Source organism: Lycium barbarum, chromosome 2 (assembly GCF_019175385.1).
Source record: "Lycium barbarum isolate Lr01 chromosome 2, ASM1917538v2, whole genome shotgun sequence".
Taxonomy (NCBI): Eukaryota; Viridiplantae; Streptophyta; class Magnoliopsida; order Solanales; family Solanaceae; genus Lycium; species Lycium barbarum.
In genome coordinates, this window is record NC_083338.1 from 4,610,464 (window position 1) to 4,628,019 (window position 17,556).

The 17,556-nt window shown below is 35.9% G+C and overlaps 2 protein-coding genes across 2 annotated transcripts; one reads left to right on the forward strand and one right to left on the reverse strand.

Moving 5' to 3' along the window:
* The first annotated feature begins 5,316 nt into the window (after window positions 1-5,316).
* Window positions 5,317-7,515, forward strand: LOC132625930 (F-box protein SKIP22-like). Its single transcript, XM_060340583.1, has one exon. The coding sequence runs from the start codon at window positions 5,399-5,401 to the stop codon at window positions 7,241-7,243; it is 1,845 nt and encodes a 614-aa protein (XP_060196566.1). The 5' UTR covers window positions 5,317-5,398; the 3' UTR covers window positions 7,244-7,515.
* Window positions 7,516-10,190: 2,675 nt separating this feature from the next.
* Window positions 10,191-15,760, reverse strand: LOC132625931 (uncharacterized). Its single transcript, XM_060340584.1, has 10 exons — window positions 15,391-15,760; window positions 12,363-12,448; window positions 12,082-12,148; window positions 11,684-11,826; window positions 11,518-11,566; window positions 11,317-11,454; window positions 11,120-11,200; window positions 10,852-11,028; window positions 10,651-10,737; window positions 10,191-10,488 (listed from the first exon to the last, which is right to left on the reverse strand). The coding sequence occupies exons 1-10, from the start codon at window positions 15,601-15,603 to the stop codon at window positions 10,426-10,428; spliced, it is 1,104 nt and encodes a 367-aa protein (XP_060196567.1). The 5' UTR covers window positions 15,604-15,760; the 3' UTR covers window positions 10,191-10,425.
* Window positions 15,761-17,556: the final 1,796 nt, after the last annotated feature.

A 17,556-nucleotide genomic window follows, 5' to 3' on the forward strand; every position in this document is an offset into this window, starting at 1 on the left:
ATCAATTTAAGTCGCAAGAAATCTTGGGTTTGCACTGAATACAGTACCAGAGCCGTACGAATATTCAACTCGAACAAAATTAAGATGGCAAAATCTAATAACTTTAGCTCAAACTTGATATATACATTAAAAAATTAACTCTAACTAACTCAACAATGAAATATAATTATATATATACACACTTAACAGACTTAGACTTCTTTTAACTAACTCTAACTACCTAACTAACTAGGCTAGTTACAACTCTGACATTAACCGTGGTAGCTTGTCAATTATACCTACTAGTCAACATAAAAGTTATCTACCAGAATCCAATAAGCAAAGAATTGTGATCCAAAATCCATAAATTAAAAATACAGATCCCTTCTGAAGACGGACAGTTCGAGATTTGAATAAGGTAAACAATGAACAGAAAAGCACCGGGGACAACGGCAACAATAACCAAAGGAGATGAAAAAGAAGAAAGGAAGCCCCTCGACTGTTGGTAGAGTTACTAGGATTTTGGTAGGAGAAAAATTAAGGGTAATCTAGGAACAGGAGCGGATTTATAGCATGCCGAGGGTGTTCGGCAAAAAATTACAGTGTATATACAGGGTAAATTTTCTGTGTTTATATACATATATTAACTTTTGAACAGTGTTTTAAAAGGCGGGGGCGTAAGGCGGGGCGTTTTACATACGCCTCGACGAGGCGTAAGCCTCGAGGCACGGGGCGTAAGCTCCATGGGTATTTAATTTTTAGTATTTCTTAAAATAATATAATTACAATAAATATTTTTAAATAGGTAAAATTACATAAAAAAAAATTGTAAATAAATGAAATATATATATATATATATATATATATATATATATATGTGTGTGTGTGTGTGTGTGTGTGCGCGCGCGCGCGCGCGCGCGATCCTCACAAAAAAAATGATCAAAGCCCATTATACACCGCTTATAACTTATAATTATATATAACATAATTTTACAAGTATAAACAATACAATGAAATAAAAGCTATTATGAAATGCAAAACAATTCTAACATTTTAACTTTCAAACACGGAAAAAAACACAGTTTCTTAAAACACTATTACTATCATACTATTCATTTTATCTCCCTATAAGCAAATAATCAATAAAATTTATCAATATTACAATTAAAACAAAACTTCTTCATGAACATAAAATAAAATTATATGATAATTCTGATACATAGGACTTATGACCAATGACAAGTGAAAATGTACAATTCCGCTATGTGTTTTTTTTTTTAAAATAAGTGATATTCACCCTCACGACGTTCTCAAATAGTAAATATTCAATACTACGACTTGTTATATGAGTTACACCCAATCTTCTATTTCTATAGACGAAAAACTATTAAGTATCATTATTTTGTTAAACAATTATGAGGGTGAATGATTTTAATTAAGGAATTTAAAATATAATTTGTGTAAGAACTGTTAGGCGAGCCCTGGGCGTTGGGCGTTAGGCATGTTTAAGGCGTACGGTTGGGCGCTTAGGGCGTAAGCCTCATAGGAACTAAGCCCCGCACGCTAGCCCCAGGGCGTTTTGCCACTGCCCTGCCCAGGGGCGAGTCCTGACACTGCCTTTTAAAACAATGCTTTTGAACACCCTAAATAAATGCAAAAGGTTAGCTCAAGCGGTCCAGTTTGTTTAAATTGTCATGCGTCCTAAGTTCAATTCCCATTGACAACATTTTTATTATATATTTAGTTTTGTTGTTTTTTTCGAACCCCTTGAGTAAAAATTCTGAATCCACCGCTGTCTAGGAAGCAAGTTAAAAATTTCGTTGGAGTAATTTGTGTTCTTTTCTTATTTAAGAATTTTAAAAGATATATATTTTAAAGATATTTATTCTCTTTTTTTTTTAAATTAAAACCGTGAATAAAAATTTGGGAAAAGGGTCAAATTTACCCTCCAAGTATGATTTATAGTTTAAATTTGCCCTCCGTCAAAATTTGGGATCAAATTTGCCCTTCCCGTTAGAATACTTGTTATATTTGCCCTTTTATGGATGGAAATGTGACTTGGACTAAAACATTAGCCACGTAGGCTCCACATAGACTCCCAAACCCAATTATTTTAACCCATAGCCTGTGACCCGTTTACCCATCATCCTTTTATTTTAGAAAAGAGAGAGAACAGAAAAGCGACTTAGAGTTCTTTATTTTTTCTTAAACCAGATTGTGCCTCACATAAGAACAATACATGTAGTTACAAAAGAAGAATATTACCAGCTTTAGCCATTCATGACAGTACCAAACATAATACCAAGTGTGGAACCTACATGGCTAATTGTCACGCCCCGAACCATGGCCTGGGCGAAATACGGCACTCGGTGCCTTACTGCATATGACCGAGCGAACCACATGGCTTGCTGAATCATCATGAGGCATAACATGAGCGGAATATAACGTGAATGCATGATGAGCCTTTATAAAACGTAGTAAGTCATAATACTTAATAAAAATACTTGTTTAAACATGAGTGCGGAAATAACATGAATGAGCCAAAATGGCTATACGACTCCGAATGTCTGACATAACATAACTGACTTGTCTAGTCTATGATACCTCTATCATGAGTCTGACTGGAAAACATACTTACTGGGATAAGGCCCCCAACATACCTTAGATGCATAACTAATCATAAAACAAAAGTTGACTAAACCCCGAATGAGATGGGGCTCACCAATAAGCTGATACGAATGCTGTCCAACTGACCAGCTGTGTCGTCATGTATATCAGTACCTGCATCGTGAAATGCAGGCCCCCGGGCAATAAAAGGGGACGTCAGTACATTGAATGTACTGGTATGTAAAGCAACTGAAAGAAATAACATGGGACATGGAATAACATGATAAGAACTGAAACTGAAAACCTGGACATGAGCATGGGTACATATATATATAACATAAGTAAAACATGATAAGTAGGGAGAGCATTTCATAAACCGACATGTGATATCTCCACGTGGGTACGTGGAGTCTGGTACCTCGCCGGACCAGCAGAGCCCCCATACCTTGCTAGGGTATAAGGTGGTAACGTGTCTGATGGAGCCATTCAGTGTGAAATTAAGGAATCGTCCTAACTGGGCGGAGCGATCCTTGTCCTACGGTGGCTACGTAGTTTCAGGCTATCTGAGCCTTCTCGGTAATTCATGCAACTCCCAAAAACATGAACATGATATAATTGGCTAAGAAGCCCATAATTTTCGTGAATTAACTTGTACTTGTCTTGTAATTATGATTTCACTAAATAACTTGTAAACATGGTTTCATGAAATAACTTGTATTTAGCATGTATGTATCTTGAGTCATGGCATGAACATAGTTATATAATACAATTGCATGAAAACTTGTAGACATGTAGGATATTCATGAAATAAGCATTTTTATTTAAAAACATGCATGCAAGAACCCATGGAATACAAGATATGGGTTTTCATGGATTACGGACTGATTCTCAATAATCATATGGAGTTATTAAGAACACAATGATAGAATAATAGCAATTCATACATAATATAATCATGGACATAGACCTAGGGTTGTTATAAGCATGGTGTAGAAATCCTAGTTTTCGTAAAGAATCATACTTTATGGATTAAGAGGTGTGGGGAAGAACAATGATGTTCCCACACGTAGATAGCAACTCTACATACCTTAGTCGCTCCAAAACTTGAATTGAAGACTTGAGCTTTGAAGAAGATTTCCAAAATCTTGAATTCTTGAACCTCGAGATAGGTTTTCTTGAAAACCCTAGTTTAGGAATGATGATTTCTTGTTTAGATTATTAGAGTATATGCTAGAATTGAGTTGGAATAATTAGAGTAGGTTTACCTTGGTGTTTTTGAAAGGAGGGTAGGAGGTCGTTCTAGGGCTTGAAGAAATGAAAAATAATGATGTGAACTTATACGGACGAATATATACTGTTCTGGAAAATTAAAATTTCCGCCCAGTTAAATACCGTATTTTGAAATACGGACTGCACTGCGTCTCTTCAGTAAAATGGTCATAACTCTTTGCACAGATGTCCGTTTGACCCCCATAATATACCGTTGGAAAGGTATTTCAAAGCTCTACAACTTTCATCAAGGAAGTTTTCTCAAATTCCAAATATGTTTTGAAATACGGACCGTATTTTGAAATACGATCCGTATTTAACCATTTGACATCCAAATGCCAAATTTCAGAATGCTCAGAAATCCTTGGTACCAGTATACGACTTGAATTACGGCCCGTATACTAAAATACGGTCACTGTTCATGGGCGTAAACCTCCATCTTACAACTGAACAGGGAAATTCCAATTCCCACATTCTTTATCTGATTTTCTAAGCCTAGGATCATGGTCGAAGCTTACGTTAAAGGTCCGGGGTGTTACACTAATTTTTTAGTCCATATGTTAAAATAATTGAGTTTGGGAGTCTGTGTAAAGCTTACGTGGCTAATTTTTTAGTCGAAGTCACACTTTCATCCATAAAAGGGCAAATATAACAAGTATCCTAACGGGGAGGCAAATTTGATCCCAAACTTTGACGGAGGGCAAATTTAAATTATAAATCATACTTGGAGGGTAAATTTGACCATTTTCCCTAAAAATTTTAATAACAATATTTATTTTATTTTTTATATTTCAGAAAAATAAATAAAAACTTTTTGTTACTAATTATAATTCATATTTTAATATACTTTGTTACGAATATACAAAAGTCTGTTGGAGAAAGGCAGAGAGCTAACCGCCAATTATCATGGGTTCAAACGCCAGCATAAAAAAGTCGAGAAAATGAAAAAAATGATCCCTTGTGTTTGAGGGCAGGTTGAAAATAGTCCCTTACGTATGGACTAAATAGTTATGATCATTTAACAATAACACCAACGTCATAACCAATATAGTCTCACAAGTTTTGTTCCTTTAAATTCGTCAAAAGTTGACACTTTTAGCCTCCGTCAAATATTTAACAATTTATGCTCGTTACATTTGATGAAAACAATGGAAAAATAATTTAACCACAAACACCCAAGGAAGTCCAATCAAATCCTAAGTATGCAACACAAAAAAAAATGCACTAGAAACTAAGAACGTATAAACAATAACAGATATTACACCTTAATAAGTTACATAAGTGTAAGTTCTCACAGTTCTCGTTATATCTAACCGACAAAGTACAGTAAATATACAGAGACTAAAAGTGTTAGTTCTTGACAAATTAAAGGACCAAAACTATTAAGTGCATGCTTTAAGGGACTATATTGAACTTACCCTCAGACATAAGACATCATTTTTGTCATTTTCTCAATTTTATCTTGTTCATTACACTTAAGAGTCCTCAACGATCCACCTTCACCAGAACCTTCGCATAAGAAAAAAAGGTCTAAAAATCCACCATGAAACTCAGAATTCGATGCATCGAAACCAAACAAACCCTTAAAATCAACATACCATCATCTTCATGCACTCTTCAAGAACTCAAACATATCATCTCTCAAGCATTTCCATCATCATCATCATCAAATTCCATTCATCTTTCCTTAAATAGAAAGGAAGAGCTTCAAAACTCTGAAGAAACACTTCAATCAATTGGTATTACATCAGGTGATCTTATCTTTTTTACTTACAATCCAAATGTGTTTTCAATTTCAACTCAAACCCATATCCCCAAATCTAACCCTAATCAAGATTCCAACTTGTTGAACAAATTGGACACCCAAATTGTTCAAGAATGTAAAACAGTGGAAAATATGGACACCCAAATTGTCCAAGAATCTGAAACAATGAAAAAAATGGACACCCAATTGAAAAATATGGACACCCAAGTTGTCCAAGAATGTGAAGAAGTGAAAAATATGGACACCCAAATTGTCCAAGAACCTGAAAAGGTGAAAATTTTGGACACCCAAGTTGTCCAAGAACCTGAAAAGGTGAAAAATTTGGACACCCAAGCTGTCCAAGAACCTGAAAAGGTGAAAAATTTGGACACCCAAGTTGTCCAAGAACCTGAAAAGGTGAAAAATTTGGACAGCCACGTTGTCCAAGAACCTGAAAAGGTGAAAAATTTACCTGAAAAGGTGAAAAATTTGGACACCCAAATGGTCCAAGAACCTGAAAAAGTGAGAAATATGGACACCCACGAGGCGAAAACCCTAAATTCGATACATCAGGGAGACGAACCAGATGATTTTATGGAGGTAGATGGAGATTACAGTGGTGTGAATTTGACGAAATCGTTTAGTGTACCTGGGTTTTTAAGGAAAGTGTTCACGGAGGAGCTAAGTGATGACGGTGGCCGTGATCATAAGCTGTTGGTGGTTGCACTTCACGCTGTTTTTGTTGAATCCGGGTTTGTTCTTCTTGACCCTGTTTCGTTTACTGAGCTTAGTGGGACTCAATTTTTGAAAAATTGGCCTTCGGGTGCTTCACGAATGAGACTGTTTTACACTTTGCCTGAGGTTATTGATCATGTAAAACGGGGTAATTTGGATGTGATTCACACTATTGAGTTAAAGTTTCAATCTTTAGGGATGTTCTTTATTGCTCATGGGTCATTGTCCGGTGGGGTTTTTGCGCGTAGAGTGACGTTAAACGAAGACCAATTAGTTCCCTTTTTGAACGTCGTGTGGGCTAATTGTGGATTAAATGAGGAGGTAAATGGGGTTTCCATAACCTCTCCAGAGAAGGAAGTGTTTATGTTTTGGAGGAACGTGAAGGACGGGCTTGTATTGCCATTGCTAATTGATTTGTGCGAAAAGTCCGGTTTGGCGCTTCCACCGTGCTTTACGCGACTCCCGACTGATCTAAAGTTGAAGATTTTGGAATCCCTTCCTGGTGTTGAGATAGCGAAAGTGAGTTGTTTGAGCTCCGAATTGCGATATTTGGGTTCGAGCGATGATTTATGGAAGAAGAAATATGCGGAGCATTTTGGTGATGGTGAGATATCGGGAGAAGGGGGACATTGGAAAGAGAAGTTTGTCAAGTCTTGGGAGAGTAGGAAGAGAAGGAAGGTGAGTTGTAGAAGAAGATTTGTTGATCCCCTGAGTTTCTTAGGGGGTCCTCATCGATTTCCAGGACCTTGGAGGCCACATATAATTGGTGGAGATTATGATCTTTTCGCTCCACAATTTGATAATACCGGAAATCCATTTGGGCGGGCTCCACCTTCTCGACTGCTCCATCCATTGTCAAACCATGTACCTCGTTGTAATCTCGGAGTACATAGGAGCAACTTCACTTGATTATGGCCTATATAATCTGGAGTCTATGGCAGTAAATGGTATAGTTTATGTCTGCAATAAGTAGTGCAATACGTTTCAGTTGCTAGTTTCTGTGAATCTTTTTATGTTTCTTTTGGAACTTTTCTCGTTTGGAGTTTGAATGACTTTTAAGCAGTTATGTTAGTTCTATTTCCTTTTTTTCTGTTTGTGCTAAAACAGAGAATGTAATCTGGTGGCTGGCTTATGTATTAAAATCCATTTTCATTGCAATGAATCGAGCAAAATTTGCTGTCCTTTGATTTTTGGTTTTGTGTTTTGGCCTTTGAAGGTGGCTCCATGCACCTACTGCTGGCTAATAGTTGTGGACAATACTTGTAACGATAGTTACTTAGGTTGTTCTAGCTAAGAAAAGAGGGGTGTTTCGATCTTGAGCCATGTTCCAACCGGGAATATTTCTGTTGAGTCTTTGGCTTAAGCATTTTTGTGCTTTGCTCAAATAAGCTATTACCTGTATAGTTTATGCATGTAACAAGTTGTCCAAAAGTTTTTAGTCGCAAGTTTATTATCAAGCTGGTACTACTGGAAGCATTCAATTCAAGTTTCTTTTTGAAATAGTCCCTTCTTGGTTATGTTGCTCAGACTCCCCAAAATAGTTGTCGCACCCGTGTCAGATCCTCCAAACATGCACTACATTTTGAGGATCCAAGACGCACCTCAAAACATTTTTTAAAAGTCCGAGCAACATAGTTTCTTGGTAGTTGGACGACTATGTTTGGCAGGTATATTCATTCTATGCCCTGTTTTTGTTGTGTGGAACGTGTTAAAACGGATCTGCTAGCTCATGTGTTACATGATAGTTCTGGTGTAGTGAGTCGGGTAATGTTGCTGTCCTTGTCTTTTTGGTTTGTGCTTTGGCCTTTCAATTTGCTTGCAAGCTCCTTGCTGCCTAACAGTTGCATAAGAGATATTGGTATCGCATAATTACTGATATAGTTAAAGCTAGATAGAAAATGCCTGGATCTGCCCGACATTGGTCTCTTGGGGAGTCTTGATTATGGTTAGTATCATTTGGAGTCTTCAGCCCTGTATTGTTTATATATTAGATAATAGCAGTTCTCATCGGGCATACTCCAGTACCCAACACGAGTACCGAACATCTAGTGAATTTTTCATCGAAACGCACCACCATCATGGTGGAGCTAGCATTCCGATTATGGATTCAGTAGAATCCGGTACCTTTCTCAGTAACTTTCTTTTTTAAGAATCTAAAATCCATAACTCAAAATCCTAGCTCCGTCTCTGACCACTGTCCAAAATGGACCAAAGCCGAAGCATGGTGGAAGTGGTATCTTTTGATTTGCAAAGCATCTGACTCATTATTATGAGTAGAAATTAGAAAACACTCCTGATACACTAGAATGGAGATTTAAAAATGCAAATAAAAGCAAAGACAGAAGCAATGTCACATTTGAAAATATTTTGAGAAGTTTCTATATTTGTTGGAAGACTCGACAGTTTAGGAAGTAGAGCAAAATGGCAACTATGAGTCCACGATTTACAGTAAACCTGGCAGTGGAATCTTAGCCTTAGGCTCCATTTTTTTTTTTTTTTTAATATTCAAGATATCCCGACCAGTGACATAGGGTTCGAAAGTCGATGGGTAATGCATCCATCTCTTTATCTTTCTCCACTTAGATACCAGGCTTTTGCATGTGGCGAGGTTTCTATGATGTGCACTTAACGCAAGCACCATGTTTGTGCTCTTCGACTAGACCAAAGCTCTGGTATCATTGAAGTGATAAAACAACCAAGTTGAGGAAATGTGAAAGTATAAATGCGTGTAAGCTAAGTCATCTGGAACATTGTTTCCATGCATCTACCCAAGAGATTATAAGCTGAAGTCCAACGTATTACCACTAGATTTGTTATGACATTATTACGGAACAGTAGAACAGTTCAGAAGAAATGAACAATTCACCTTTGGAATGTGACAGCTATACCATTCTTGTTACGTAGAGAGCTAAGAGTGATATTTCATAGCCAGAATCCTCAATTCAAGGTGAATTAAAAGGAAGTTGGAAGAATTAAGTCATTGTAAAATTATTTACCTCTCTTCAGTGGCGGATTCGGGATTTTAATTCACAGGTTCAGGACTTGGGTTTCAACCACTAAATTATTTGAGTTATGGGTTCATAATTCAACATTTTCAGAAATTTCAGTGCATATGTCTAGACTAAGAGCTATGGTTGAAGTGAACCTACAACTATACCACTAGATCTGCCCCTACCTCTCTATGCTAACACTATCACAACAAAGGGGCCTCAAACCTTCTGTTATCAATATATGTTTCATCACTCAAAGACCATAATCATCCATATGTGGTTTGGTCACTACTAGTTACTACTATAAATAAACGGACAAAAGCCCCCTATAAGTTAGCACCGTATGTCTTGACTATCAAGTAACTCAACCACAACAGAAACTACACCCTTTCCCTCAACCGAAGCATCAAAGTGAGGATCAATGGCCGACAGGTTTGGCTATGTCAAATTCAGAACTCTACCATTCTCATCCACCCGGCAGCTTACATAGACCATATCACGTTGGCGGCCTATTGGCGAGGGGAGTACTCATCGGGAGGGTTCCAAATAGTTGAGGATGGGATGCCTCCTGCTTTGATGGCATGCCCACGGTTGAGGATCGTGGTCACAAATGAGAGGATGCCCGTGAATCTTTTTTTTTTTTGGTTTAATAAGGAGAGGATGCCCATGAATCTGCAACCCACTTGACCATTTTGGTCTCTTTCTTGACTTGATTCGTGATTCCTCATTGTCGAGCTAGCACAATTACTTTATGTTGCTTGTAAACGACTAAACATCAGCACAATGGAACATTGTTATTCTATTCTCTACTGGAAAAGCAACACTATGTCATGGTCTGCTGAGCTTATTTCTCTGCCAGCTTCACATTAAGTGAAAGAAAAGTGAAATTATCAAGATCCACATAAATACTGATTTGACAATAACACTCGCGTAGAGTATGTATGGTTTCATCACATTGATATCTACCGAGGTTCAGAAAGTTATATTTTAATCCGAGTTCATTAGCTACTTAAACAAAGACCATAATGACGTTAACATTATAAAAACTTAAGCTCGAAGTCCCTCAAAGAATAACCACCTATGATGTCCTCAATGCAAAGCTCAGGCAACAATGTTCTCAATTTCAGCACCTCTGTCCATCCTCTTGACAATACCGGCAATAACCTGAAACATTGGAGTCCAAATCAATCACTTGCTGAAGTGGTAAGATAATTTTAGTCATAAAGTGATACACTGCCTCTCTGTCCATACTGATTCTAAATCAAACTCGTCTAATCAGGGTATAGAAGTTAGCTAAAAGATTTCTGGAGTGTCTATGAATTTCACCTTTCCAGGTCCTAATTCAAAGCTCTTCTTTAGCCCTTTTGTTAGGAGAGTTTTCATTGTGGTCTCCCATTGAACTGGTGAAGTCACCTGCATAAGTCAAACATGACAAATCAACAGTTCCTAGAAGATTAGTTAATGCCCTTCTGTTAATATTATTCTTTACTTCATCAAAAAAAATCCTGTGTACTGTCTGTTTCTTACTTGGCTAGCTAATATTTTCTTAATTGTGTCTGGATCTGCATGTGGTTGCGCATCAACGTTTGATATTACTGGTATTCTGGGAGTTCTGATCTCTGTTGCACCCAAAGCAGCTTCTAATCTTGAGACAGCAGGATTCATAAAACTTGTGTGGAAAGCTCCAGCAACAGCTAGACGTACCTGGAACAATTAAATCCAATGTTAAGATGCAAACACCATTAGCAGTTGGCGGCAAGACCTATATTAGCATTTTGAGAGAAAAGGGAAATACCGTCATTCGTGCTTTGAACGATTTTGCTTTGGCTTCTACAGCTTCAATTCCTTTAACGCCTCCAGAGACTGCATAATTTCCCTATAAAAAAGATAGTGCAACAACAAAACTGGAAAATGCTTAGCCAGGTGCAATATTCCAAAATGTAGAGTAAATATGGAATTTATTCTGGCTACCAAGCTTTTGGAGAAACTTACAGGGCATAAGAAATTTGCAATCTGAACTTTGTTGGCTTCATCAACTTCCTCATTAGCTGCATCACACAGTTTCTGAACCTTGTCAGAATCCAGTCCAATTATACTAACCATTGCACTTTTTGCAGCATCAGCAGCGTCCTGGATAGAATAGATATTGTCAGCGCTCCATGCATGACACATATTTATGATCATTAACATTACCTGCATAGCTTCTCCTCTGAGCTTAACCAGCTTAAGCCCATCCTCAAAACTGGCAAAGGCAATCAGATTAGTGGAAATAGTACTTGCATCTTAAAGGGTGGGAAGGATAAAAAGTACATCTAGACATAAGCTACTCCCAAAGCATAATGTTATGTAGGGTAGCAACCTGAAAGCTCCTGCAAATGCCAGAGCAGTGTATTCGCCCAAGCTCAGACCACATGTGACGTCAACAGAATCAATTATTCCCTGACCCCCCTCACGAGCACGGAGTATCTCTACCGCAGCTAAGCTAGTGACATAGATAGCTGGCTGGGAACAAGTAAATTATGAGCCAGTCAAAAATGATAGTATAAGTTTATCCTATTGTCATCACAAACATCATCTATAAAACTCTCTGTTAACTGAAAGCAAAATGTGTATGCATTGCAGAACCTTCTGCTGTTCCTTTTGTCTTTGTGGTTTAATGGGATCAATGCGTTAGTTATTAACAAGTCATTTTACATAACCTTAATACCAAATAAGAGATGTGATTGAAAAACAAGAAAAATATGATGAAACGAATACCTGACTTAGAACAGTGGAGTCTAACTTCTCTTTTGGACCATTAATACATATATCCAAAAGGTCAAACCTGTAAGCAAGAATGAAGAATATGAACATAAAATCTTAATTATCAATCAACATATCTATCTATCAGTTTCGACTCAATCCAAAAAATTAGAAAAACAAATTATGTGGAAACATTTTTTTTTTAAAGAGAAAGTGCAGATACGTTTATGCAGAAAAAGCAATATTTCTGAGAATGTTGATCAAAGCATTTATGAGACTTGATCCATCATATTTACCCCATGATTTCATTTGCTCTCTTGTATAATTCAGCTGCAGCAGGCACCTTCTGAGCCTCTGTGCCCATTCCAACAGCTTGTGCCCCCTGCAGAGGTATGGTGCTGATAAAATAGTTTGGCATGAAATTGGATATCTTGTGATCGCAGTGACATGACCATTCTAGAAACTAGCCATCTACCATGATGACCAAAAGACCAGATGTTCACTAAATTAACAGTGGACAGATAGGTTTGAACTATAGCTGCTTAAAGGTAGTCAGAGAAGTTGAAGCAATATGGCGGTAATACAAAGCTGGAGATACTAACATGATAATATTCCTACTCTCAAGCTTCAGACGATTTCTACCTTTTCTCTGGTTAGGTTACACCATGTTGAAGAAAACATCATTCAAGCTTTCTTACTTATCAAGTAGTTATGATCATTTTTGATTCAGCAAGAATACTGATCACCAATTAGACAAAATAACAACTGAATTAGCAGAAATCAAGTAATTAGGCAAAATAACAACGGAATTAGCAGAAATTGTACATAAAATGAATAAAAAGTTAGCAAATTTTCCAAAGCACTTTTGTGTTCAGTTGATGAAATAAAGAAATTGTACAGCATATTAATTTTTCAAAATCTAATCCAAGAAGACATGAAAAAATTATCAAATACTCCCTCCATTCACTTTTACTGGTCTACTTTTGACTTTGCATACCCCTTAAGAAATAATAAATGAAGTCTGTAATTTACCAATGTACCCATATTAATTGGTGCATATTTTCATTGGATTTGAAAGATGATTGAACTGAGTATTTAATACTATGGGTAAAACAGGAAAAAAGAAATTGTCTTCTCTTGATATGCTAAAAGTGGCAAGTAAAAATGAAAATCTATCTTTAGAATACTGGACAAGTAAAAGTGAACGGAGGGAGTAATTATCATCATTCTATTCAGCAAGAAGTACTAACCAAGTTATTAGACAACTGAATATAGAATCAACATAAATACACAAAATTAGGGGTATTCAAATGAGACCGAAAAACCGATCCGAACTAGTAAACCGAGTCAAACCGACTTAATAAACCGAAAACCAACTTGGTTTGACTTGATTTGGTTTTAAATTTTAAAAAACCGATAACATTTGGTTTGGTTTGGTGTTAAACCAAAAAAATCCGAATCAAAACCGAACCAAACCGATAGATATATATATAATTGGGCTCATTCCAAGTCCATACGAATTCAAATAATTAGAAAGAAAAGTGTAGCCCATTTAAGTTTAAGGTGAAATAAAAAGAAATTTGCTAAAGGTAAAATAGAATTTTCGCCTTATTCAGTTTTACGGTTCCTTCATTTACATGGCATCTGAATTACTACTGATAAGCTAGCATTTTATCCGTAACAAATTAAGGGGAAGAAAATGGCAATTGGAATTTAAAAAGATTTGGTAGATGACTTTGTCTTTCTGTTTATCATTTTCCGTTTTAATTTCTGTTCTTTCTTCTCAATGCTTCATAAACACGATGAGTCTAAATAACAAAAATTCCTGAGGGGTTGCATAATATCAAAAGGCTATATGTAGGGAGGTAACTAGAATCATGAAACGTAGATGATATGTTTCTGTAATTCCTATACCCAAGCCATAGGCCTATACCTAAATAAAGTTAATGAATTAATTAAGAAGATTCTTAGATTTGAACGGATCACAGTCAAAGCCGTATTTAGTTACCATTTGATTCAAAGGTTCTTTGTATTAATACATTCTTAAAATCCGAAAAAAACCGCAAAAACCGAACCAAACCGATAAAACCGACAAACCCCAAACCGATAGAATTTATACTATGATGGTTTTGTTCTCTCTTGAGCCGAGGGTCTTTCAGAAACAGCCTTCTCACCTTGAAAGGTGAGGGTAAGGTCTGCGTACACTCTACCCTCCCCAGACCCCACATTGTGGGAATTTACTGGGTATGTTGTTGTTGTTGTTGATGATGGTTTGGTTTGGTTTGAATATTAGAAAAAACCGACTTAATGGTTTGGTTTTAATCAAAAACCGAGTCAAACCGGACCATGAACACCCCTACACAAAATGACCTCAAAGCTAGCAACTTTTCCATCCAACTTCGAACCAGTTGATGAAACAAATAAAACAGTTACGTCCTCCGTCCCAATTTAAGCCTCAAAGCTAGCAACTTTTCCATCCAACTTCGAACCAGTTGATGAAATAAAACAGTTACGTCCTCCGTCCCAATTTAAGTGTCTTACTTTCCCTTTTGATGTGTCCCAAAAAAGAGTTTCTCTTTCTATATTTAGTAAGTTGACAATTCAAACATCCTACATAGTTTAAAACCACAAGATTCAAAGGACACATTACACATCTTTATTTAGGACCACAAGATTCAAAAGTCTCTTTGTTTTCCTTAAACTTGTGCCCAGTCAAACATACTTAAATTGGGACGAGGGAGTATACAACATAGATTCTTTTCCCATTCAAAATCTAATCAAGTAGGAGAAAGATGAAGAAGATCCGAAACACTTATCAATTAATTATCATAATTTCAATTCAGCAGCAAATAATACTCCATCCGTCCCAATTTATGCGACACTCTTTCCTTTTTAGTCAGTCCCAAAAAGAATACAACTCTCTATATTTAGTACTGCCTCTGTCCCAATTTATGTGATACAGTTCAGATTTCGAGAGTCAAAGTTCTTTATTTTGACCGTGAATTTGGACAAACAATCTTTAAAAAAAAATTGCATATTTAGAAACTAAATAAAAAGTATTATAAGTCACAATAATTGACAATTTAAAATATTTAAAGGGAATACGAATAAATCGCGGTTAAAGATTTTCTTATTTGACTCTCGGAATCCGAATTGTATCACATAATGTACAAAGGGAGTAACAATTTTAGCTTTAAACTTCCATTTTTACCCTCAATGAGATGATTTAGACAAATGAACTACAGATATTAACATAAATCACCAAATTTTCAATCAAACTTGAAAATGGAAATGTGAAAATGAAGAAGAAAAAGAATATTCAACCTGTCCAGGGAAGAGAAAAGCATTGGTAGGCTTATAATCAGCAAACAGAGCATCATTTACAGCAACTCGAGATCCAACAGAAATACTACTCATATAAAACCTAGACTTATCCAAATTGTTATTTTGGGTAAATCTTGAAAACCCATTCTTGGAAAGCAAGCACTTGGAAGAAGAAATGGAAGGAAGAATCAAAGAGGATGATGAGCAGCTCATTGTTGAGTTGATAGAGGAGACAGATTTACGTATATTATACTGACAACAAATCTACGTTAGTGTGCTGCAATGCAATGGCGGAGTTAACAAACCAAAGTGTGAATGATGATGATGAATGGCGGAGCTAACCAAGTTTTGAGTGTCCAATTGAGTGAGGTCTCAAAATACAACCCAACATGAATTAAATACTCCCTCTCTCCCACGTGGCTCCACTTTTATTTATCACGTTTCGCTTCAACTTGACTAATCTTAAGAGCTAAATCAATTTAGATGTTTCGGAAACTATATGAAAAATAGTGTAAGTTGCAATTCTTCTCATATTAATATGATGCAAAAATACATTTTAAAATATTGGTCAAAGTTTATGCAGTTTGACTCTCGAGAAGGTAAACGTGACAAGTAAAAGTGGACGGATGGAGTAAGTAAGTTTTATACCACAATTTATTTATGTTACTCCTGAGCCAAAAATAGAATGATAATTTTACGATATAATTATCCTTAATTATTGCTAAGTAACCTAATGATTGAAATTAATAAAACATATCTTAAAAGTTATGCGGTCACTAAGAATTTCTTGAACTTGTCAACTCAATAAATAATAAGGGTAATATAGGTATGAAATGATAAATTATCTCTTGAATTTTTAAACTGGACAAGTAAAAATTGACAACTATTTTTATGTATAAAGTAAAAATGGATGAAGCGAGTAATAAGAAATAATTTTAGAGACTCATTTCACTTAAGTTTCTTCGTCCCAATTTAAGTGTCTTAATTTGACTCATACAATGTTTAAGAAATGAGAATATTGAATTTTGTGGTCCTAACTTAAAGATGAGTATATATATACTAAATATCATTTGAATCTTGTTGTTTTAGACTTGGCGTGTAGAATGTTTGAATTGTATCTTACTAAATATACAAAGAAGCCTCTTTTTGGGACGGAAAAAAAAAAAAAGATACGTAAGAGGAAGTATTTTAATTTTTTATGGGAAAAGGATCAAAATGCTCTTGAACTATTCGAAATAGATCAATTTTGTCATTCGTTACGTTTTTGTCTTAAAATACTCTTCCCGTTACATTTTTTTTGCTCAAAAATACACTCCAACTACGCAAATAGCTTTAAAATATCATTTCTATTAGCGTTGCTCCAAAACAAGAAAAATTGCTCATTTACCCTGAACTATTCAAAATTGGAGATCACTTCGACCATTTTAAATTACACTTTTTATACAATGAAATTTTATTTTTTATATAATGAAATTTTAGATGTATTATTTTATGTCTGGCCTCTTTTTATGCTTTTTTTTATTGAGCCGAGGGTCTTTCGGAAACAGTTGTTCTACCCTGGTAAGAATAAGGTCTGCGTACACTCTACCCTCACCAGACCCCACGTTGTGGGATTTCACTGGGTTGTTGTTGTTGTTATTAGTTATTCATGCATTTATTCCACCTTCTATCCTACATTAACTAATACACAATTCCCTCATAACTTATACAGATATTAGTTATGCTAATTTCTGAATTATAAATCAAACACCATATTAATTTTAAACATGGATAACTCACCTCCAAACATGATATTAGTAATGCAAAATTTAATATATATGTATTATTCACCTCCAAATCAGCTACCAAACATGATATTACTATTCTCAAATTTAATACCCGTACAACTCACCCTCCAAACTAAAATACCAAACGACCTTGCTGAATTCATTGAAAGATTCCACTTGTTGGAAGTAGAGCAAATGAGTGCAATGGAGACTATAAGAGTCCGCGATTTACAGTAATCCTAGAAATATAATTTTGACCTCAGGCTTTAGATTTTCTTTTTTTCTGATAAAGGCCCGTCTTTAGATTTTCTTTTTCTGACAATGGCCCGTCTCTTTGCCCTTATCCAGTTAAATAACATACTTTTGTATGTAACGGGGCGAACGCGAAATGTGCGTCTAA

Coding starts and splice junctions, on each gene's coding strand:
- LOC132625930 (XM_060340583.1), top strand. CDS start 5,399: ATGAAACTCAGAATTCGATGCATCGAAACCAAACAAACCCTTAAAATC.
- LOC132625931 (XM_060340584.1), bottom strand. CDS start 15,603: ATGAGCTGCTCATCATCCTCTTTGATTCTTCCTTCCATTTCTTCTTCC. Junction 12,449..15,390: donor CTTTTCTCTTCCCTGGACAG/GTTGAATATTCT, acceptor ATACCTCTGCAG/GGGGCACAAGCTGTTGGAAT. Junction 11,567..11,683: donor GCATTTGCAGGAGCTTTCAG/GTTGCTACCCTA, acceptor TGCCTTTGCCAG/TTTTGAGGATGGGCTTAAGC.